This window comes from Lemur catta, chromosome 13 (assembly GCF_020740605.2).
Source record: "Lemur catta isolate mLemCat1 chromosome 13, mLemCat1.pri, whole genome shotgun sequence".
Taxonomy (NCBI): domain Eukaryota; kingdom Metazoa; phylum Chordata; class Mammalia; order Primates; family Lemuridae; genus Lemur; species Lemur catta.
In genome coordinates, this window is record NC_059140.1 from 61,660,980 (window position 1) to 61,687,059 (window position 26,080).

Consider the following 26,080-nt stretch of genomic DNA (forward strand, 5'->3'; position numbering starts at 1 on the left):
TTTGACTACACTGAGGAAAACAGAAGTCAATTACAAAAGATATTGAGAACAAAGAAGAGTATTTCATAGTTATAAAAGGCGCAACTCATCAACAGTCACATAATGCCTTCACACCTCAGAAATCAATTGATTAAATGGGCAATAAAATAGGAAATGTAGGAGGTTTTAATAATTACCAAGCTAAATCCAGAAAACCTTGTATCCCAAAACAGGCAAAGCACCCCTCCACCCTCCAAAACTCATACAATATTTACAAATATTGATCATGTAATTTCATAAAGTAATGATTTAGACTACATTCTATTAGCTTGGGAAATTTAAACACACTTTTAAGTAATTCCTGGGTTAAATATAAAGGCAACTAAATTTGAAATTACCCATTAGAAATAAACAATAGTCATCACAGCTAAAGACTGTTAGACATAGCCAAGGAAATATTCAAAGGAGTATTTTCAGTCTTAAATACACTTATTAGAAAACAAGAAAAATTAAAAATAAAATCGTTTACACGGTGCATCCTAAGGCACCGATTGTCAACATCCCTGGGGATATGGTGGCCGTGAAAGTAGCTCAGGAGTCTGTGAATCCATTTATGAACTTTAAGCCTACGCAATTTGTATGCTAACCAGTGATAAAAGTGCAGACTGCATCGTATTTTAGAATATCGACTTAGTCTGTAACATTAGTTACTTCTTCCTGATGAGATGAATTGGTTGGGAATCACATCTCTAAATATATAACAATTAAACTGAGTTCCTTGACATCAGGCATGGCCTTATTCAATTTTATCCGTTTAATACAGGCACAGTGAAGGCACGTAAGTATGAGTACTCAACAGTGTTATAAGAACTGAATTAATGTACTGGGGAGATAATTTTCCAAAATATGGGGTTCACTGGAGCAGGAGGGTGAAACAGAATAAAAAGGTCTGTACGGTGGTTATAAGGCTGGAAAACACTGACTAAACACGAATCTTAATCTCAAGTCTGTGATGTCACCAATGTTACATGCCAGGTGTTCCAGGATTCTGTAGAGGATTTTACTAATGTACAAGAGCAAGAGATCTTTCCTGAGAACTGGTATCAGCTTTCTTACCTTTCTTCTTGTAGGCAAGATGCATGGACTTCAAAAATCACAATGTCAGACAAATTAATTTTTAAACTATAATAACAGACTAATTTGTTTAAAACCTAGCCTCCTTTAGCTGTATGTCAAAAGGGCAGAGCTAGGGGCACAGTAATCAGAACACAAGATCAAACTCCCTGGTGTTACAGGAGACAAAAAGATCTTAGCAGCTTTTATTTACTTAAAAAATTTAAAAAGGGTTCAATTACTACTTTCATAGGCCAAATTTTAATTAAACCTTAAAATGGAGATTATTATTCACATTATCTCACAAATCATTGTTTCTGCTATGATAAACAAGTTGAACCTCATCAAGTACTATATTTTATTTACTTTTTCATGGGGGAAAAAGGTCCAGTTCTGAAGTATACCAAAAAGAAGCACTTCACTTATATCTAAACACAGGGACATATAAAATTGAATCTAAATATGTAGAGGCCATATCTGTATTAATATTTCAAACACTGCATATTTGAGCTATGTGAGTGGTGTGTGTAGGTGAATTTAAACATGTCTTTTAAAATAAACAGGCAAAAGTTAAATTTCAAGACCTTCTGGTTGTATTAAATTGATTTGGTTTATTTTAAAAATATTCCCCCTTGCCACAATTAAAGAACACCTTCCTCTTTTAAATGGCTCTATTTCTCTGCCTAATTTTGCTTAGCTGAATCAAACACTTTAAAAGCTTTCTTCTTTACTATTAAACCAGTCTTCAATTCTTAACTAGCCCAACAGGAGTTGTCCTTACATGAGAGCAATACATAAAAATAAATACAAATAAAAAGAAAAATTCTTCTAACAAGATTCTACACAATGCCAACCATACAGACACAGTCTTAAAAATCAGTTATGTATTTATTTGCATAGAACCAAAGGAAAGACTTGAGAATCCAACATAATATCCTATGAGGCTTACAATTTAATCACTAATCCAGTTTTGGGGAAAAAAATCATGGTACTATTTTATATGCTTCAGTTATGTGTGCTGAAACATCAGACACAAACATCTTCAGTTTTCACAGAACTAGTATCAAGTCCAAAAAAGTCTTTTTTGATGATATACCGAACACATTGCAAGATCACATTTCTTTCATGTCGAATGTCTGGAGCTAAAAGCTAAAAAACAAATAAATAAGATTAGCTGGTAAATAAAACATATCCAGGAAACACAATCTAAAATATTGCATGTGTCTTCCCCATATAAAAAACATAGAACAATACAATGTGTATTATATTTACTAATTATTTTGCTCAAGAACAATGCAAAAATATGTCATTTTACACCAAGACCATCTAGCTTCTTAAAAAGAACTAACGTTGGCATTTGGGGTCCTCCCTAGAAGTAACTAACAAAGGATAGGAAAATAAGTTTAAAAGTGTGCAATTCTTTAATCTAAAAATTGACAAACAGATATATAGTAACAATGAAATTGGCAGTAAAAAATCCCAATATTCCTTGACTTTCATAACTTCTCATTTTTGTACTTATTGTAATTAAAAGAAAGCTAAAAATCCTTGGTATTTAGAATAAGTACATCACCAAGGAATCATATGTAATCTGCAAAAAGGAATTTATTTTATTTTTGATTTATTTTCTGATGTCATTAACATAGTTCAGAAAACATTACAAAGGAAGTTTTAGTAGAAAGATGATTAAATTCACCTCTTGTAATGTAATTTACTATATATAGCACTGACATTTACAGAATTTCATATCCATCTTAATAAGAAGCAGTGGTGTTTACATTTAGCATCTCGGAGTGTCGCCACAGAACACTCTAGGTACAGCATAAGTACTTATCTGATAAGTCAAAACCAAACACTTTTCACAGAATGTCAACAGTTTTACAATTCCAATCTAAAAAATGTAGATTTCTATTATTCTTAGCCATGAAAATCTTTGATCTTTGAATAGCTTCATTTCCATTACAATCAAAAGATTCATTGCTCCCTCTTTATAATTTGAAGACAGATATTAGATTTTTGAGCACATAATGCTGAGAATAAAGCCAAGAATACATAAAATAAATATAAATAAACAAAAGTATAGAAAGAGAAAAAGTGAAGACAGTCCCCAAAGAAATGAGAATTGTCAGGAAACCTAGGTCTTTTCTTTCCATTACTTTGTGGTTTACAATAGATATTTATATTAAAAACCTTTTTTTCTTCAGCCTGCCACTGTACTTTTAGCTGTGCTTTCAAAGAAAATTTTAAAAACGTCAATAAACTTCAATACATATTTCCTTACCAACCACTCAAACCTACATTCTTTATTTGAAGCAATTTTTAAAACTGTACTATTCCACATTAACTGAACACAAGCTATATGCCAAATGTAACTTCAGAATTAAGATACACAGACAAGTCTCCAAGGATCATATGTCTCTGGGAACCTTACACACACACACACACACACACACACACACACACACACACACAGTGGTGCTATCTTTATGACAGGAGAACACAAAGATTGCAAAGAAAAATAATTTACCATTTCCAAGAGATATGGGTGGTGCGTTCTTGGTTCAAATAATGTTTGATAGTTGTGATAATCTTTTTTCCTCTTAGTGTTTGTCTGTTTAGAACTTTTCTTTTGATTCTCACACTTGGCTTCTGAGAAATTTCGAACAGTTGCTTTAACATCTTGACTTGGACTCTTGGGAGTATTGCTATGAAGAACCTGGTTTTCTGCCAGAATGTCTGCTTCAGTCTTGATGGGAGTTTCTAAGTGTGATGAAAACCACAAAAACACAAAAATAAAAAGCAAACAAAAAAACAGACCTTTCAAAAATAACCAAAACATCCATAATAATCCCTCCAGACATAATACTGGCTACTTAATAACTTAAAGCTATGAAAGATTTTGCAAGACATTTAAATGTATTCTAATATTTTTCAAATTAGGAGCTATAACTGCCAAGAATTGGGGAGACTACCACAAAGAGCTACAGAAAGTGATCCCTATGAAGGAAATGATACCAGATGGAAATTTGGAGCTACACAAAGGAATGATGAGTGCCAGAAACAGTAAATATGCAAATAAGTACAAAAGATATTTTTTCTCATTTGAAAAAAAAAATTTACAATATATTTAAAGCAAAAATAATAACAGTGCATGTGGAAATTTATAACATCTATAGAAATAAAATCTATGATAACAATAGTACAAATGAAGGGAGGTGGAATATTGTAGTAGTATATTACTGTAATATTCTTTAATTTTATGTGAAATAGACAATATCATTTGAAAGTACATATTATATGTGAAGTGGACAACATCATTTGAAAGTGATGTTAAAGTTGCATACTATTAACTCTAGACCAACTCCTAAAAAATAAAACAAAGAGGTACAGCTAATAAACCAATACTTGCAATGCCCTAAAAATATGATTCACCCAAAAGAATGCAAGAAAAGAATGGAACAAAAAATAGATGAGACACATACAAACAAACTATATCAGTAAGTATATTATATGTAAATGGTCTAAACATCCCACTTAAAGGCAGAGATGGTCAGAATGGAAAAAGAACAAGATCCAACTATATGATGTCTATAAAAGAAACTGACTTTAAATGCAGGCAGTCCTTGCCTTACAGAGTTTGAACTAAAAGTAATCTCATACAAAGGAACTGTGCAAAGTATGGACTTTCACAGGTTGAAAGTAAAAAAAGGATGGGAAAAAATACCTTGCAGACACCAATCACAAGAAAGTTGGAATGGTTCTATCAATATCAAACAAAAAAGACTCAGAACAGTGAATATTATTAGAGATAAAAGGTACAGTTTATAAAGCTAAAGGGGTCAATTCATTAAGAAGACAAAATAATCACATCTAATAACAGATTTTCAATATACATGCAGTAAAAACTGATGGAACTGAGAGGAGAAAGAGACAAATCCATTATTATGGTTGGAGCCTTAAACACTCCAATCCCAGTAAATGAAGAAAAACTAGACAGAAAATGAGCAGGGATATAGAAGATCTTAATACCATAAACAATTAACTCAAATTGACAAAGAACACACATATTCATATACATATTCTTGTCAAGTTCACATGACCATTCAGCTGGTGTTGGGTCATAAAACAAGTTTCGATAAACTGAAAAAACTGAAAGCACACAGACTATGTCCTCTGACCTTCACAAAATTAATTTAAAATTATTAACAGAAAACTAGCTAGAAAACCACCAAATATTTGGGAATTAAACAACATACTTCTAAATAACCCATGAGTTAAAGAACAAATCACAAGAGAGATTAGGAAATATTTTGAAACAAATAAAAGCATCAAGTTTGTGGGATACAACTAAAGCAGTGCATGAAGGCACATTTATGGCTTTGAATGCTTATTTGAGAAATTAAGTCTAAAATCAATTATCTAAGCTTGTACTGTAATGAGGCAGAGAAGGAGAAGAGAGGAAATACTAAAGAGTGAAAATCAGTGAATTAGAGTGAAAATCAATGACAAATAATAAAGAAAAACCAATGAAGCCAGAAGTTGGTTCCTTGAAAATATTAATAAAATTAATACTTAGCAAGACTGAGAAAAAGAAAATATATCAATTAATAATATGAGAAATAAAAGAGAGGACATCACTATAGAGCCTATAGGTATTACATGGAATATTATGAACTATATGCCAATAAATTCAACAACTTAGATGAAGCAAATTCTTTTGAAAAACACAAATTACCAAAACTCACTCAAGAAGAAATAGTCTTATACTTGATTAGTACTATACTTATTAAGGAAATTTAATTTATAATTTAAAACTTTTCCCAAAAATGCCAGGTTCGGATGGCTTAGGTTTAGATGGCTTCACTACTGAATTCTACAAATAAGAAATCCTACACAAATCCTTAAAAAAAGAGGAGGAAACAGATGCCAATACCTACCAAATCCATTACAATAAAACAAAACAACAGACCTGTATCCCTTATGAACATAGATATAAAAATCCTTAATAAAATATCAGCAAATCAAATTCATCAATGTATTAAAAAGGTAATACATCATGACCAAGTAGATTTTTATCCCAAGAATACAGGCTGGTATATTTGAAAATCAGTATACTTCACCATATTAATGAAGGGGAAAAACCATTTGAATAGTTGAAAATTGTTAAGTTTTAAGATAGAAATCTCTGGCCCTCCCCCACAAATGGTTATTCTATTTACTTTGATTGACCATGAATCAATGTATTATAATATAAAAGAGTTCTAGTCTAAAACTTGGAAAACTGGGTTCAGTTGCCTAGACAAGAGTGGCAGAACCCTAAACACTCAAGCATTACATAGGAATAAATATAGAAATTACATTTGAAGGGAAGTATAAGCTGGGTGTGGTGATGCACGCTTGTAGTTCTATCTACATGGGAGGCTGAGCCCGAAGGATCTCTTGAGCCCAGGAATTGGACGCTGCAGTGAACTATGATTGTGCCACTGTACTCTAGCCTGGGCGACGGAGCAAGACCCTGACTCAAAAAAAAAAAAAAAAAAAGACAAGAAAGGAAGTGTAGGGTAAGTGTTAGAAGCACAGACTCTGGTGCCCGACCGTTAGGGTGAAGTCCAAGTTCCATTACTTAGCTGTGTGACCTTGGGGTTGAGCTACTTATGTCTGCCTAAATTTCTTCATCTACAGAATACAGATATTAACAAATAATGGTATCTATAAAGGACATAAAAGAATGCCTGCCATAGAGTAAGTACTATATAAGAATTTGCTATAATGATACTAGTGATGATGTGTCTTCAAAGTCATGGTCGAAAAGAGAAAAAGAAGAGAGATGTAGTCATAAAAGAATGGAGCTAAGAATTCCCAAAGTGGTTTGTAGCGTTCAAAACTATAGAAATAATAATTAAAGGCAAAAAGAAAAACTAGGACACTGTTTTCTATTATTCCCTTTTCCTTCAAATATTGATCACTTAGTTCAGGAACACAAAAGTCAAAGGGATCAAAGCTTATATTGTCAATTATCTGCTAAGGAATGAAGAATTAGTACTATTTATATTCTTCTCTTTCTTGAGGTTTACAACATTTCCCAGCTAAGTACCATATATTAATGTAATGTTCATCAATTCAAACAGATTTTAAATATTGCTATTCAATCCTATAGTTTTGTTTGTTTGTTTGTTTTTTTAAGAGACAGGGGTCTCGCTCTGTCACCCAAGCTGGAGTGCAGTGGATCATCATATCTCGCCACAGCCTCCAACCCTTGAGCTAAAGCAATCTTCCTACTACAGCCTCCAGAGTAGCTGGGACTAAAGGCGCAGACACCACACCCTGCTAATTTTTTTTTCTTTTTTTTTTGTAGAGACGCAGTCTCTCTATGTTGCTCATGCCGCTCTTGAAGTCCTGAGTTCAACTGATTCTCCTACCTCGGCCTCCCAGAGTGCTGGGATTTCGGTGTGAGCCACTGAGCCCAGCCAGCCATTCACCTCTTTCAAACTTAAACCACTCTTTTTGGTTTGTGGTCTTTTGAAACAGTCCAATTTGGAGGTCTCCCCATCATAGCCAAAACTATTTGAAGAAACATAATTTGGGGGAGTTGTAAAACTGTGCTTAAATTCTGATACGGTAAAAAATAAATAAAAAAAAAATAAATGCCAAAATGGTAACATGAGGAACTGATATCAAACCAACCCATTTGGAAGTATTTCTCATGAATTTTTATATCTTAATGATTTTTACAGCCCCAGATGTGAGTACAACATCTTCCTTTGCTTCAGTTTTACTTGAGGGGCCCTTCCCTTGCTTAAAATTCTTCCCAGAAAAACACTACTCATGTTTCAGATACTATACAGTTTTATGTTAATTCTTTTTTTCTTTTGCTCCTCTCCACGGAAATCTTTAGTAAAAGGCAAAGATTTATACATCTGAAGAGAAAATGGAGTATTCACTGCACTTACTTTTATGTTAATTCTTAATTTGAGATAGATCTTATTTATGAAGATACAATTGTTAAAATCTGTTAGAAAGAATCAGACTGATTCTATCCATTTAGAATCCACTTAAATAAGCAGCCTTCTAGATGCTATTTTGTGGTTCAGAGAAGACCCAGTTTATTTCCTTGGTTTATTTATTCCAAACTCCCTATGTGTCAATATCCCATCCTAGAGCCCAGAATACCAAAAGCTAAAAATTTGCTAGTGACTTGGATGGCTTAATAAAGCTGAATACAAACTACATAAAATAATTCTTAAGACTTAGGAATGTGAGGAAAGGGCTCTTTCCTTAATGCAGGGCATTTTAAATAATTAGTCAAAATGAATTCATACAAAATCAAATGTATCTTTTAATAGGTAATAATCCTGTCACCTATAAAAGAAAAGGCCATGCATCATTATGCAGGAAGACAGCAAATGCCACACAGAGAAAGACTATAATGGAAGCCAATATAGTTGACATTGTTAGACTTTTAAGCCCCCAAACCTAGATTTTACATCGGCTCTGCTACATACTAGCTTGCCAAACTTATACTCTCTAAGCTTAAGGTTCTATAAAATGAAGGGGTGAGACCTCAAAGATCCATTCCACTTTCCTTTCCTCCTTCCAAATTAAAAATAGTGTCAGTCTCAGAATGAAGACATGAATATAAAAGTATTAAATGTTTCACTTATGAGAGAGAAGAAAGCATTTGTTCAGCTTGTTTTTATGGGATTCAGTAATCTGGTAATAGTTTTCTTTGTTATCACCTGTTATATATACAACTGATAAGTGGGAAATATAATATGTGTTTAAAGAATAACCCCATCTTCATATCAGTGTATTGGAAACAAGAGTAAGAAATAAATACTGTTTTTCTTAAAATTAAAAAAAAAATAAGAGGCAACCATCTGTTAAGGAATACTCTGATAAAGCCAAAGTAGTTTATATTTCAAAATCCAAGTAGCTTTTAACAAGCTACCACAGTAAGCCATGGCCCATTAAAAATGAAAAAAATTCCCATGTTACAGATAGATGTAAACATCATCTTTCATATTAAAGCCCAGCCCTTCCTTATTCAACATCGTCCAACTACACAAACATTGATTATCTCTAGCCTAGTCAACATTAAAAGTGCTGCCATCTTCATCCAATTACATTCAAATCTTCCCTTCACTCTATATAATAAACACTTTTAGACCCTGTATTCTTATCCTCAGTACAGCTCCTACTTTGATTACACATCTTGTCCTAAGATACATACATAAGAATTCTCACAGTTGATAAAGCCTAGTAAAATTACCATGCAGAGCCAGGTTTCCACAACAGTAGGACATAGGCTTATTCACTAAACATATGCTGGACTATTGACATAAACCTTGGATTAAGAATTGCCACAGGCCAGGCATGGTGGCTCATGCCTGTAATCCTAGCACTCTGGGAGGCCAAGGCGGGAGGATCACTTGAGCTCAGGAGTTCAAGACCAGCCTGAGCAAGAGCAAGACCCCGTCTCTACAAAAAACTGAAAAATTAGCCAAGTGCAGTGACGTGTGCCTATAGTCCCAGCTACTTGGGAGGCTGAGGCAGGAGAATCGCTTGAGCCTAGGAGTGTGAAGTTGCAGCGAGCTATGATGATGCCACTGCACTTTATCCAGAGCAACAGAGTGAGATCCTGTTTCAAAAAAAAGGAAGAAAGAAAAAATTTCCACAGTGCATCATATCAATAGCCTCCTCACAGCTCTAAAAGGAGGCTGTAAAAGAGATGCTATAGGAGATTAAACTGGTTTATACTAATAAATTTCACAATAAGGCCTCATGCATTATCAACTGTGACATCATCTTTGTTTTATTTTCAGAGACAGGGTCATGCTCTGTTGCCCAGGCTGGAGTGCAATGCCAGGATCATAGCTCGTTGCATCCTCAAACTCCTGGGCTCAAGCGATCCTCCTGCCTCAGCCTCAGTCTTCTGAGTAGCTGGAACTACAGCTGGCACCACCATGCCCAGCTAATTTTTTTTTTTTTTTGTAGAGACAAGGGTCTTGCTATGATGCCCAGGCTGGTCTTAAACTCCTGGCCTCAAGTGATTCTCCCACCTAAGCCTCCCAAAGTACTGGGATTATAGCCATGAGCCACAGCACCTGGCCTGTAACATCATCTTTAAAGGTAACATATGTATCCTGAACATTGCTGACTTCTCAGAAAGACTACTGAAAGGATTCCATTTCTTCCAACCTTTAAAACACAGGCTAATGCAACCACAAGTATAGGGCTGTTGTATTTTCCAAATGAGATAATTTATGTAAATGTGCTCTATCAAAAGCAGTGCCCTATATACATCTAAAAAATTTTATCATGCTCTTTGTCATAAAGGACCTCTCTCCATCTACTTAAAGTGCTATGAACACGTTATGACAAGGGTTCTTAGAGCAGAGGGAAGAAATTAACTTTCTTTTTGCTATTTTGTTTAGAACTTTCTTCAATTCTATTAGTGTATATTTTCTTTTCTCCTTCTTATTCTTTCATTATATTGTATTACTTTTGCCTTTTTCTCCCAGAGTAGCAACAGATTTCTTCATCATGCCAGCCTTCCTTTATCCCATGTTAACTTTACTTCTGAATCAAACGAAAAAGGAATTTGAAGATCAAATAAAGAATGTATTTATGGATGCTATTAATGTGCAGCGTGCAACAAAGGCAAAAAGTAAACAAACACACTTTGCTGTAACAACAGACATCATGACTTACCTTCTGGCTCACTCTCTGACCCAGAAAGGCTGCCATAGCTGCTCATTAGTGAGCACAGGGCTGGTGTCACCTCCTTGGGTACGACAGAACGTTGTGGTTTCTCCTCCTTATCAGACTCTGAAATAAAAGGGAAAAGAACTCATATTCAAAACAGCATGCCCCCAAACAACTACCACCATACAAAAGAAAGCTGATCACCCCTTACTCTCTCATCTCTTAGTGAAAAGAAAGTAATTTCTGATCATTTCCTTAATCTTCCCAAAAAAACTTATTTTCCTGGAGACCTGAAAACTTTCCCCTTGGTTTAAATCTTCATGGGCAGAGAAGAAGCTATTTGCCCCAGAGGAGTGAGAGGGGCAAATGGAAGTTATACACAGCTCAGTTACTTACCATGCTTCACAGGTTATGGAATTTGAGTGTTCTCTAAATTAATTTAATTACACAGTTCTTTGCTATTAATTAACAGGTAGTAGGAAGGCCAAAAATTTATTTAACTTCAGTAGATTAGGATTACTGACTTTGAATAAAGGCTTGGTCAAACAGTTAAGCTGAAATGAACCCTTCCAAAGTTTTTATTATTTAGAACTTGTAAGACCTTAAATAAATAAGCCAACCATGAGAATTTACCAAAGGTAAAGTGCTTGATCAAGGCCCAGCAAAGCTAGTTGTAGCCTCAGGACATCACCTATTACATTTCTTTTTGGCAGCTCTAAAAATGTATTAACTCTATGCTAGACGGCCAATAATAATAAAGCCTCACTAAAGACAATAAGTAACTTGTCTATTTAATGAACCAACTCAACCCACAACCATATGAAATGTTTTATGACTGAGCACTTAATGTTGACCAAGTCAGTCTAGGGGAAATCAAAACATGCCAGTGGGAAATGGGAGTGTCCTTTTATGTGAATGTTGAACTGCCACCTTCTGCTAGATGAAGTTAAATCCTCTTTCCTCCACCCATTCACTCTACCCAGCACCACAACCCCCCAAAACTGTTTCTTGTCTCTATATGTAAATTACTAATAGATTAAGCAGAAATCTATTACAATGTTCGTATGAAGACTTTTCATCTATTGTTTGAATGATGAAAGACCAAACTGTAACATATCTTTCCAAGACCCAAAGAGAGATACCAAAAAGCACAGTAACAGTTGGATGTTATGCTCTTTAAAAGCACAGTTCAATGTAATCCTTATGAGATACTGTATGACTTTCACATTAATTATAGGTAATGAAATCAAAATTCCGAGAATTTGAGTAACTTTTTCTTCAGATAACATAACTATAAAACAGTTGGGTCAAATTTAAATCCTGGCTATCTGACTCCAAATCCCAATTCTTAACTAGTGAGCAAGAATGCCTCCTGCAGATATATAAAGTTGTCTTCTTAAAATGAAGGCATCCTATCAAAGTGCTTTTATGATCAATGATAATGTTAATAATGTCTCCCAGCTATAGCTCTATTTCTTTGTTCCCTTTTATAGCAACACTCCAAACAGCTATTTGACATACAAGCATATGGTAGAGATATCGCAGGTTCCGTTCCAGACCACTGCAATAAAGTGAGTCACATAAATTTTTTGGTTTCCCAGTACATGCAAAAGTTATGTTTATACTATACTGCAGCCTATTAAGTATGCAATAGTGTTATGTCTAAAAAGAAATACATATCTGAATTTAAAAATACTTTATTCTTAAAAAATCTCAATGATCATCTGAACCTTCGATGAGTAGTAATCTTTTGGCTGGTGGTGAGTCTTGCCTTGATGCTGATGGCTGCTGACTCACCAGGGTGGTAGTTGCCGGAGCTGGGGGGCTGTGGCAATCTCCCTGCCCTGACTGCTATCCTCGCTGGCATCGGCCCCTCACTTCATTCAGATGTCTTAATGTCATCTCATCAGAGATGCCTTTACTGACCACTCCAGACAAAACAGCACACCCTCTTCTCCAACCACCACTCTCTACCCTTTTACTCAGCTTCACGATGCTTAATCAATCCAACATGTTATGTATTTGTTTACTACGACTTCCCCAATCAGAACATAAGCTACAGGACAGAAGAGGTTTTGCTTTGTTCAATGCTGTATCCTCAGAGCCCAGAACAGTACATACGTGCTCAAAAAGTATTTGGAGGACAAATTGTTACATGAATGAGTTAAGTTCAAAACAGTTAACTAGCATAGAATCATACAACTAGTAGGAGGTGGAGCCAGGATAGAAACCTAGTTCTCCATGGATCCAAAGTTCACTCCTTTTTTTTTTTTTAAATAACTGACTCCATTTTTATCTAAAAAATTATATGCACATGCATAGGGAAAATATTGAAGGACATACAACAAAATATGAGCAGTGGCCATCTCTGTAAGTTAACAAAGCAGGTTTTTGTGTGTATGTGAACTTTTCAGTCTTTTCCCACATTTTCTGCACCTAGTTTTGTAATCAGAAATAATATAAAAAATAAAAACAAAGGGAAATAAACCTTGAAGGATAGTGTTCTTCATAATTCAATTCAAGAAGCAGAGGACAAGGTTTTAATTGGCCTACACATAGTCCCTTTTCTCTCCTCTCTTTAAAAAGAAAAATTTTATATTTTGAAACAATTTTGAATTTACATAAGTGTTGCAAATATGGTAGTGTTTCCTATACCCTTCACCCAGCTTCCTAATGTTACCGTCTTACACAACCAAAGTACATTTATCATAGCTGACAAGTTAACATTGGTGCATCACTACTACCTAAACTACAGACTGTGTTGAAATTTCACCAGTTTTTCCACTAACGTCCTGTTTTCTGTTTCAGGATCCAATCTGCTATACTACCTTGCATTTAGGTTGTCATGACGCCTTAGTAAATGTGACAACTTTGCCTTTCTTTCATGAACTTGACACTTGTGGAGACTATTGGTCAAGTATTTGTAGAATGTCCCTCAGTCTGAGTTTGTCTGACATTTCTGATCATTAGACTGACGCTATAGATTTTGGGGAAGAATATCACAAAGGAGATATTCCATCACCTCACAGGTCCATGATATCAATGACTTATTACTGGTGATGTTGACCTTGATCACTGGGTGGTCTGCCTTATTTCTCCACTATAAAGTTACTATTTTTCTCTTTCATTATTCTATTTCTTGAAATGAGTTATAAGTCTAGCCCACACTCAAGGGGAGAAGAATTAAGGACCAACTCAAGTAAGGAGCATCAAAGAATTTTGTATATATGTTAAAACCATCACCGTTATGAATAAATATTTGAGGGGGAGATATTTTGAGGTTATGCAAATACTGTTTCATTGTTAACTTTCACCACTAATTTCACCATCCATCAGTGGATCCTGCCTGAAAAGATTACTACTATGGTATTCTGATGGTTACTTTCTATTTCTCTCATTTCTTCTACATATATTAATTAGAATTCTTCCATAAGAAAGATTACTATCTCATATTTATTTATTCAAGCACTTCTATCAGTATGGACTCGTGGGTATTTATTTTATTTGGAGGGTTATAATTTATTATTTTGAGTCTCAAATTGTTCCAACTTTGGCCATTGGGAACTCTTTCCAGTTTTCTTCTAACATGCCCACATCTTTATGTTTTTTGAGCATTTTCTTACGTTCTGGCATTATGAGATACTCTAGGCTCACCTTGTATTTTCCCCATCCCAACCCTAGAATCAGCCATTGCTCTAAGAGGCCTTAGTTTCTGTAATTGGAGAATGGTATTTGGAAATCACAATTTGAGTGCTAGGTGTACTTGTTACTAGGGTGTCACAACACTCAAGCTCACTATGCTTGACTGCTTTCCCAAAGGGTAAGACTTAGGACTTCAAACAAACGAACACCTTTTCCCTTACTTCTCCCCTCAGTTATATGTTTAAGGGGCCCACCATGTGTAATAACACTTGGAAAAGGAGTACTGTCCTTTTGGTACTATTAAAACATCTTTTACAATGACTTTTCAGCTCAAAAAAAAAAAAAAAAAAAAAAGACTGCCCCCAAAGTCCCTGGGATCTACCCAGCAGTTCTAACACAGGCATTTTTAGCAACTATCTGGAAAGACTATGCTGAAGGCATTGTACTGGCTGACAAAATAATACTCAGGAAACTTCATTTTATAAAAGTAGCTAAAACATCTTTCTAAACTAAAAATACCAGTATAAAGACACTAGCAATCAAGCTGATAAAACTGAACTTTCAAATTATTAGAAAATATCAGCTCAGATAATCTCTCTCACTGTTAAAACATTAGTGACACTTTTCTAAAGGTAAATCTCACCTCTCTCATTTATACACTTCATGTTCCCACCTACCAAAAAATTAATCTAATGCAATGATCTAAAAATTATCATTAGACTATGAGTTTCTCAAAGGCAGGGGGAGGCTTCTTTGAAATCCCCAGCATCGTAGTGAATTACGGTGCTGGGTAAGCAAAATGTAGGACCTTGTAAATCCCTACTGAAATGAAAATAACAAAATAACATTGCCCTTTGAATGTCTTGTCCACTCTAAACCCTACCTGTAGAAGCTTCCCATCTGGCTTCTTTCTACAACTTATTTCTTCACTTACCTCCACTGCCCGCCCCCCGCCCTGCCCCACCTACTATTTCCTATTGTCTTTATGGAGCAAGACACAAGTATATGTTCTAGCCCAAGAAGATGTATAATTAAGCCTCCTGAAAAAATGCCAGAGATTGAAAAAGCCACTCCCCAGAATGGGAACTTTGCTTTACAGTCTCCAACTCTCAGAGAAGACAGTGATGGGCATTCAGGACAGCAGATGTGCTACACCAGCTTATTTTCTTATTTTAACATCTACCTTCTCAACAACCTAGCTTATGTCAGTGCACAGTTAGAATGATAGCCCAGTGTTCTATGACAATAGCTATATTTATGTTACAACAAATGATTAACAAATTGGATTGTCTTTGTCTTGTGGATGCTGAGGTACTTTAGTTGCAGATGTTCAATGCCACATTACTGACCAGCTGCTTTCTTTCTAGGTTAGACAAAAGATTTACTGTTTAAGACTACAGGCTAGGAAAGCCATAAACTTGTCGCGTATACATTTAAACAACAATAGCAATAAAATAAACTGGGTCCTAACTAATGAGATACCAAAACAAAAAAAAGATTAAAACAAACACCTCCATGAAATAGGCTAGTTAGCAGAATATACAAGACAATAAAAAATATTGCACCAGTAAGGAAAACTAGTGAGAACAAGACATGCTCAAAACTGATAAATTGGGAGACTCCAAATAAAAGGCTTTCCCTTAGAAATGTCAATTCCCAATTCAAAGCAGCTACACAGAACAGAGTACACATACCACCAACTACAATAAAGAGAAGGTGAGGGGCAGGTGTGGTGGCTCAGCCTGTAATCCAGTACTTTGGGAAACTGAGGTGGGAGGATTGCTTGAGCCCAGGAGTTGGAGACCAGCCTGGGCAACACAGCAAGACCCCATCTCTACAAAAATAGAAAAACTAGCCAGGCATGGTGTTGTGTGCCTATAGTCTCAGCTATTTGGAAGGCTAAGGCAGAAGGGTCTCTTGAGCCCAGGAGTTGGAGCTATGATCACACCACTGCACTCCAGCCAGGGCAACAAAGACAGACCTTGTCTCAAAAAAAAAAAAAAAAGACTGTGAACTCAGGCAATGATTTTCTAAGCATGATCTGAGGTTTGTGAAGATCCTCTAAAATTACTGTCTTGCCCAAAATGTGAGTGCTGATCTCTCAATTAAGTTCTGAGCCAAAAAGGGCAAAAAAATGGAAGGAATTGAAAGAACTTTAAAGTGAGCTTAGTGCTGAAAAGTGTCAACTGCCACATGAGAGCACTGGGTCACATCATCACAATGCTAACTCACCAGTGACAACTTGAATAACTAGATCTTAAGTTTGGCTGCCTCTGGCCCAAGGTTAGAGAAGCTACCTCCAAACAAGTAGAAGACATATACTGGAGAGTAAAGTTGTTGAGAATATTTAGGGCATATGAAAAAATGGTATTAATATATAGTTTTCTATAGCTATACCTGGAGTGAAAAGTTGAAGAATCTATGGGCTAAAACATTGATTTGGAAAATGTCCAACTCTAGAGGAAATCCCAGGTAAAGGATAATATGAATTTAAATGGCATCTTTCCTACGAAATTAGCTACCATAATTTGATCATTGTTATTGTCATTTCCTTGGAGAACAGCATTATAAATTAAATTTAAAAAAAATTTTAATTATAAATTTATAACCTAGATGGATTATTTGTATAATCAAGAATTATGTTCTCATCTCTGACCCTCAAAACAAGTCTACTCTCATCCTTAACCCTCAGTATAGGTAAGGGATTCAACATTTACACCAAAACAAAATTATGTGAGATCTCTTACTCAACTGCTCCTGGGAGGCCAAGTGAATTCTTTCTACCAATGAGGATGAGAGGATTTATCCCTGTTTCTCATGTCTAGGATGTCTGTTGAGCACTGAGATATAGGCTTAAATAGAAGCAAGATGATAATCATCTTTTAGTTGATGTTTTACCAGATTGGTACTGAAATATTTCTTTAAAAAGAGAAAACAGAATTAATCATCTATCAAAGCTAAGTTAACAAAAACAACAAAGACTATTCAATATTAGAGTCCTTCAACTGCTCATTTAGAAAATTGCATAAAGAATTATATAATTTTCAAATCAGTAACTTACTGATTATAACGGTAGTCTTTACATTTGTGTTTTAGGTATTTTAATGACATGAAAGTTTATATTTGAGTAAAGATGGTATTTTATCATCAAGGTCACACATTGAGTCAGAAGAAGTATGTGGGCTCTCTTTAAAATTTTTTGAGGGGGAAAAAAAAAAACAGTGCCCAAGAGTAAACTCAAAACCAGCTCAAAATATCATCTACCTTTTCCTTGCTCTCTGCAAGGATAAGAAAATGCCTTTTCTAAACTCTCTCCCACATCTCAACTATCTAGACTCATACAATATTATTTTAGACAAATTCAGACTTCATATTTAGAGGACACGTGGTAAACTAGTGAAGTCAGACTCCTAAATTCAAAATCTGGTTCTGCCACTGACTAAGGCAAATTCCTCATTTCTAAAACAAGAGTAGCAACAGCACCTATGTAAAAGGTTGTTATGAGTAGAACAATTAATATATATATATAGTATACAGAGCACAGTAAGTACTTACTTATAAATGTTAACTGGTGTTAAGATAATTTATTATTATTCCTATTACATGTTATCTTCTTATACTTAGCCCAACATTCCCTTATGCCAAGGTCCTTTTCCATCCTAATTCAGTCAACCAATTAGTTATTCTCCCGTTTCTTGCCATTCATAAGTTCAAAAACTTGCATCTGATTATCACAGAAGCCACTGTCATCTAAGCTAAACAGAGCCTACAATAAAACCTACAATGTAACATCAGCCCACTCACTAATAATCTCTGGATACTCCTTTGCAGCAGTAAGATTATGCAATTAGATAAAGCCTCACAACGTTACTGGAGGAAAAGGTGGTGCAAATATTTACATATATTTTCATCTTTCAGAAGGGGAAATGGAGTCTCAGAGGCTGGATGGTATCCGTACGCGACAGCAGTATTTTGGTGCTTCAGTTTTTCAACTTACAAGCAAGTGTCAACTTGCCCTATAAATTCTAGAGAGAATTCAAGGATAAACTATAAATATGTACAAATATATTCTATGCTCTAGGGAAGAAAGGTATTATTACTCAAATACAATGAATTAATATTATTTGTCCAATATCATGTTCATGTTCAGTAGCATAAATAATACTGACTTCTATTAGAATTATTGCTTTACAAGTGGGAAAAAATCCACATAATTGGGAAAATTTCAATCTACAACATTACTACATTCAAAGAAAACTGAAGAAAATTTCCAAGATCACATCATACTATGGAAATTATCCAGCAAATATAGTCGTTCTCCCATAGCCTGCTTGCCCCATGCACCCAACCCCAAGACTCAGAAAAAATGTTCTGAAAGGAGGTTTTAGACAAGATACTCCTATTAAAAACAAAAACGAACAAAAGCATCATTCTACATTTTTATGTTTGCCATTAATATTCCCACAAACAAGGCTGTGAATAATCAATTTCAGCATCATTGTCTATACACTTATGAACGTGTTATTTCCTGTTCAGCTTACCAGAATCACTGTTTATCAAAACGCCAAGAGGGTCTGCAGCTGCCTTAGGTAGACCTTTGAGCTTGGAATCACACAAGCGATTCCCTGCTCCAATGACTGCTCTCTGTCTAGCACCATAATTTCTCCATCTGCGATGTTTGCCAGGACTTCGAATCTTTGCCATCTGTGAATGTCTGGACATCCCCTTCATCTTGCTGGAATAAGAAAAATGCAATTATTAATATAAAGGGCACTGAGCTTTCAAGAAAAATTTGAAAAAGAGTACTGGATGCAAAAGAAACCTAGATGTCAAATTAATCACTTGTAGCCTAGCACATTAAACAGACCAAAATAACAGAAATTCAGTGGCTTCCAAAGGCAGAGAAGTCTATAATAGGACTTTAAAAGGACAACACCCCACAATATACTGCATCTTATTGATTCTAAGCCGCACATTTCCACCCATTATTTTTACTCCTCTGAAATTACACTGCTATGCAATCAAGTCAACTTAATTGGCAGCATTTTCTTTCCTATTGTACATAAAAATGTTTCTTAGAGTTTATCAAGTGTGTTAACTCTTTTCTACTCATTTTTAAGGAGGCTAAATGTTTCTGAAACATTTACAAATATGCTGTCTTGTTTGACCTTCATAACGCCCTTTTATTTATTTATGAGTATATAATAGTTGTATATCTTTATAGGGTACATGTGATGTTTTGACACAGGCATACAATGTGAATTAATCAAATCAAGGTAATTGGGGTATCCATCACCTCAGGCACTTATCATTTTTTTGTGTTAGGAACATTCCAATTCATTTTTTTAGTTATTAACGTTTTAAAATATACCCTAACCTATTGTTGATTATAGTTACTTTGTTGTGTTATTGAGTATTGTTCACTCTAACTATATTTTTGCACCCATTAATCATCCCAATTTTATCACCCTCTCACCACTACCGTTCCCAGCCTCTGGTAATCATTCTACTCTCTGTCTCCATGAGATCAATTGTTTTTAATACTTAGCTCCCACATAGGAGTGAGAACATGCAGGATTTGTCTTTCTGTGCTTGGCTTGTTTCACTTAACATAATGTTCTCCAGTTCTATCCATGTTGTTGCAAATGGCAGGATTTCATTCTTTTTGTGGCTATATAATATTCCATTGTATATATGTAGCACAATTTCTTTATCCATTCATCTACCAATAGACAATTAGGTTGATTCCAAATCTTGGCTATTGTGAATAGCACTGCAATAAACATGGGAGGGCAGGTATATTTTCGATACACTGATTTCCCCTTCTTTGGCTATATATCCAGCAGTGGGATTGCTGGGTTATATGGTAATTCTAATTTCAGTTTTCTGAGGAACCTCCGTATTGTTCTCCATAGTGGTTATACTAATTTACATTCCCACCAACAATGTAAGAGTTTTCCCCTTTCTCCACATCTTTGCCATCATTCGTTACTGCCTTTTTGATAAAAGCCATTTTAATTGGGGTGAGATGATATCTCATGTCATTTTGATTTGTATTTCTCTGACTAATGATGTTGAACATTTTTTCATATACTTATTGGCTATTTGTATGTCTTCTTTTGAGAAATGTCTATTCGGATCCTTTGCCCATTTTTAAATCAGATTATTTTATTTTTTCCTACTGAGTTGTTAGAGCTCCTTATATATTCTAATTATTAGTCCCTTGTCAGATGGGTAGCTTGCAAATATTTTCTCCCATTCTGTGGGTTGTCTCTTCCCTTTACTGACTGTTTCCTTTGCTGTGCAGAAGCTTTTTAGCTTGAGTGATCTCATTTGTCAGATTTTGCTTTGGTTGCCTGTGCTTTTGCGAGTATTACTCAAGAAGTCCTTACCCAGAACAATGTTCCGCAGATTTTCCCCAATGTTTTCTCTTAGTACTGTCATAGTTTCAGGTCTTAGCTTTAAGTCTTTAATCCATTTTGATTTGATTTGATTTTTGTATATGGTAAGAGAAAAGGGTTTAGTTTCAGTCTTCTGTGTATGGATATCCTGTTTTCCCAGCACCATTTATTGAATAGACTGTCCTTTCCCAACTGTATGTTCTTGGCACATTTGTTGAGGATAAGTTCACTACAGATGTGTGGATTTATTTCCGGTTCTCTATTCTGTTCCATTGGTCTATGTGTCTGTTTTTATGGCAGTGCCATGCTGTTTTGGTTACTACAGCTCTGTAGTATTTAGGCTACAGTCCTAAGGTTACAATTGACATGCACTCATTTTATAGGGGCTATATATCTTGAAGGGGTTTTGTTAGGGCTGAAGGAAATAAATATTTTAACCCAAAGTACACTTCTTGACATATTTTAAGATGGCTGCAGGCAAACAGGAATAATGCTGTAAGGCCACCTAGGTGCGGAGGCAGGGGGAGAGGTTTTCATCTGTAAAGAATCTGTTAAATGCAGCCAGGTCCTGCCTATTTGACCTGGGACAGGTTTGCTGAGAAACTGACAACCTTAAAGGTCTAAATAAAATCATTTCCTTGAGGTCTGTTATCATGCGGCTTATCTGTATAATAAGACCACCCTTCAGCCAAGCTTCCTTTCTCCCTCCCATACTCAGTCCACCAAAAACAAACAAACAAACAAACCCTGTTAGTCATTTTCTAAGCCCCCTCATTTCTTAAAAGAGGACCCCTATAACCTCACTGGGGAGTGGATGGTAGTGCTTGGGTGACTCAGTTCTCCCTTTTGGTGTAATGAGTTTTGGGGGGATCCTGAGATTTTTATTTTTCTTTTACAGTAATAATATAATAATAATAGCAGATTTCTCTTTGGAAACAAGGCAAATGAGAAGACAATGGAGCAACATCTGTAAAGTACAATAAATTTTAAAAACTGTTAACCAAGAATTACATATATCCATCAAAAATATTTTTCAAAAAAGAAGGCAAAATAGGATTTTCTTCAGATACACGAAGCTGAAAAAAGTCATTGCCAGTAGAATCTTACTACAAGAAATATTAAAGGATGTCCTTGGGACAGAAGGAAAATGACATTAGATGGAAAGATGAATCTACACAAAAGAATGAAGAGCATCACAAATAGTCACTACATAAGCATCCTGACCATCAGGCAACAAAACCCCAGCTGTGACTGAGCCTTGTCAAGATCAGCAGATATGCCTGACTTCCAGCTGACCCCAGATGTCTGGACAATTAACACAGATTGTAAGAAAAACAAGGGCACCCATAAAGACAGTAAAAAGGCAAGCCACAGATTGTGAGATATATCTATAATATACATACTTCAAAAAAGGATTTATACCTAAGTATTAATAAATACTTAACTCCTACAAATCAAGAAAAGCAACCTCAATTAAAAATTAGTCAAAGACTTGAACTGGTACTTCACAAAAGAATATTCACACAGCCAATAAGCACAAGAAAAGGGGCTAACACCATTAGTCAGGAGGGAAATGGTATGACGTGAGTAAAAGGTAAAAGATTACCAAGCATTGACCAGCAGCAATGAGATGCAATCAGTAGAGTGCTAAATTGGTATGACCACTTTGGAAAACTGGCCATATCTACTAAAGCTAAACATATGGATACCCTATGACCTAGCATATTTACATGACCAATGAAAACGAATACTTGTATCTACTGAACAGGGGAGGGATTAATAGAACTTCATCAGGTGAGGAAGTTCTGTACATTAATCTGTGTGGAGGTTACACAGGTATGTAGTGGGGGGGTGTGTACATATGTAAAATTCAAGTTGTGTACTTAAGATTTACATATTTTACTTATATTACAATGTACTTCAATGAAAAGTAAATGAAATGAAAAAATTCTATCTATGAAAGTGAGAGAGTAAGCATAGGGGAAAAGGGTATCTCATACATTGCTGGTGGGACAGTAAAGTAGTCCAGCTTCTATTATAGATATTTGGCAGTGTCTATTAATATTACCTTTTTACCTTTTTTTTTTTTTTTGAGACAGAGTCTCGTTCTGTCACCTGGACTACAGTGCAGTGGCATCATCACAGCTCACTGCAGCCTCAAACTCCTGGGCTCAAGCAATCCTCCTGCCTCAGCCTCCCAAGGAGCAGGGACTAAAAGTGTGTACCATAATGCCCAGCTAATTTTTTTATATGTAGTAGAGATGGGGTCTTGCTCTTGCTCAGGCTGGTCTTGAACACCTGAGCTCAAGCAATCCTCCTGCCCTCTTCTCCCAGAGTGTTACAATTACAGGTATGAGCCACCGCATCCAGCCCACATACCTTTTTGACTCAGCATATCCATTTTTAGGAATCTATTTTCAGAAATACCTGCTTATGTGTAAAATATTGTATTAAGAAGGCCAATAACAGAAACTTTTTATTAGTAAAAGGTTGGTAAAAACTTAAATGTCCATTAATACAAAATTGGTTTAAAAACACCACCACCATTGTGGCTCCTACACATCCTTAGAGAATGAGGTTTGTTATATATTAATATGGAACAATCTCCAGGCATAATGTTTGGCTAAAAAAGCAAGGTGCTACTGCAAAACAGGGGGAGGGGGAGGAGACTCTATTGTCTATGTGCAGTATAGACACAGAGTATCTCAGGAAGGGTAAAATGGGTTGCCTCTGGGAAGGAGACTATATAGCTTGGGAGACAAAGACAGAAATGTCTTGTTCACTATGTATCTTTTTGAAAACCATATGAATATAGCATAATACTTATTTTAGATATAATAAAAAATTTTTTTAAGTAAAAAAGTTACAAAAGCAAAGATTTCAGAGTTGAGAGCATAGAGATGTTAAGATCTTGATTTACACTCCTTTTTATTATTTGTAAGTACATCCAGTTAAAATGAGCATTAAGAATGCAAGCAATTTTAAGGAACTTACCCATACTGTGTCGTTGTCAATACTGCTCCTCTCTTTTCCTTTTCAAGTTTTAACTTTTTCTTCCTTTCAATATTGGCCAGAGTTGGATAGTTTCTAGACAATAATAAAAGTTAACTATAAAAGGGCTTTTGGGAGTACAACTTTAAATAAGCAATCGAGTAACTGCTGAATTTGGCAATTTTTGTTTAACAACACAGTAAATAACTGTAAACCTTTAACCTTTAACTTTAGAACTTTTTAAAGGAGAAAAAACAGGTAGACTATAACAGTGCAACTCAAAGTGTAGATGAGCTGCTGGTCCACAAACTTTACTAGCAGTTTGCAACTAGATAAGGAGTTTACACTGGAATTTAAATCAAATATATCATACAATGTGCTCAAACTGATCTAATTCATCTATTTGGCATGTACCCATAAATACTGTAAGAATAAACTTAAGTATATTAAATTTTACACAGATACATGCTAGGTATACTCAAAGTTAATAAGATGAGGAAGAGACAGTTCTTAAAAAACATACAGTCTACCAGGAAGGATAAGAAAAGCACACAAATAGATACAATAGCAGACAAAATATAATAAGAACCCAAAAGAGTGTAAAGCTTCAGCAGGTGGGAAGGAAAGATGATATACCTAACTGGAGAAATCCAGAAAGAACAGAACATGAAAGAAATTGGTCTTAAACGATGTTAACAGAAATCAGATGGAAAAGCTTCAGAGTGTTCAAAATAGAGCAAATACTGCAAACAAATCAAGGCCTTAGAAAGTGTAGGAGATAGCCAGGCAATGGCAAGTGGTTAATTTTGTATGAAACATAATATAGTTACTATAGGCAATCAAACTGGAAAGGGAGACTCAGGCCAAAATGTGCCTTGAATTCCAGACTAGAAAACTTATATTTAATTCAGCAGGTGACAGGGAGCCACAAAAAGTCTACGTAACAGGGAGTGATATGTACAAGACACTGATTTTTTTTTTTTTTTTTTTTGGGACAGAGTCTCACTTTGTTGCCCAGGCTAGAGTGAGTGCCGTGGCGTCAGCCTAGTTCACAGCAACCTCACACTCCTGGGCTTAAGCGATCCTACTGCCTCAGCCTCCCGAGTAGCTGGGACTACAGGCATGTGCCACCATGCCCGGCTAATTTTTTTTTGCTATATATATTTTTAGTTGGCCAGATAATTTCTTTCTATTTTTAGTAGAGACGGGGTCTCACTCAGGCTGGTCTCGAACTCCTGACCTCGAGCGATCCACCCGCCTCGGCCTCCCAGAGTGCTAGGATTACAGGTGTGAGCCACCACGCCTGGCCAAGGCACTGATTAAGATTAAATCTGACAACAGTGTACAAGATGAACTGCTTTGTTTCTTGGCACACCTGTGTGGAGAGGCAGATACCAAACTCTGAGGGTGAGAGGGTAGACCCTGGGAGGATAATAAACACAGAGGGAGAACACAGTCCTCTCTTTACCACTCAGCCTGGCCACTCATCAGAGTAAATTTTGAGAAATATCAACAAATTGTGCTCTACCATTCTTTCCTTTTAACATTTGCATTACTGACTTGGCTAGCACAGATAATATGAAGTCTAGGGGGTGGCCATATTGAAACACAGGAATGGAAATGACATTGAGTAAGTGGTGAAGTAATCAGAAAAAAAAACAACAATGAATTTCAATGAGGACAGTGCAAAGCAATATATCCAGCCAAGAAAAATAAACTCCATAAATAAAAGATGATGAATGTACAAGCTATAAATAAACATAAGAGGAAAAGATCAAGGTCATTGGAGATAAAAATCTGACAGCCAGTCAGCAACATATGACTACATTTTTAGAAAGCAAACGTAACCTAAGGTTACATGGACTCTGGCACTTGCACCAGTATGAGTAAAATCTTCCTCCCGGGATACTCAAAAGTGGTCAGGTACTCTCAAGGCATTGTGTCTAGTTTTGTACTTCTAAACTGAAAAGGAACATTGAGGAAAACTGAAACCTAGAAGGGATTCAGAAGAGACTCAAAGATGATTAATAGGATAAAAAATGAAACCTCCAAAGAAAGATGAGAGGAACTATTGCAGCCTTTAAAAGAAGATGAGAAGTGACAATAAAATAGTCTTACAGGGAGGATGACAGCTAGTTATTTTCAAGCTTAAGTCGGAATATGCAGAAGCAGTAATGTAAAACAGTGATGACTTTCACAGGCCCTGCAGTGGCTGGATACGTACCTCACAGCTACTCAACACCCTCCAC

At 35.6% G+C, this 26,080-nt stretch overlaps 1 protein-coding gene and 1 non-coding gene across 2 annotated transcripts in view; both read right to left on the reverse strand.

The window, feature by feature from the left end:
* Positions 1-1,963: 1,963 nt before the first annotated feature.
* NUFIP1 (nuclear FMR1 interacting protein 1) overlaps positions 1,964-26,080 on the reverse strand; it is a 42,890-nt gene continuing 18,773 nt past the window's right edge. The window contains exons 6-10 of the mRNA XM_045567244.1: positions 23,835-23,927; positions 18,981-19,174; positions 10,804-10,920; positions 3,620-3,852; positions 1,964-2,241 (exon numbers count right to left, since the gene is read on the reverse strand). Coding sequence (XP_045423200.1) covers positions 2,119-2,241; positions 3,620-3,852; positions 10,804-10,920; positions 18,981-19,174; positions 23,835-23,927 — 760 coding nt within the window. The 3' untranslated portion in view covers positions 1,964-2,118. The remainder of the gene's footprint in view (positions 2,242-3,619; positions 3,853-10,803; positions 10,921-18,980; positions 19,175-23,834; positions 23,928-26,080) is intronic.
* Positions 7,911-8,029, reverse strand: LOC123649527. Its single transcript, XR_006739035.1, has one exon. It is a non-coding gene; the product is annotated as a U5 spliceosomal RNA (small nuclear RNA).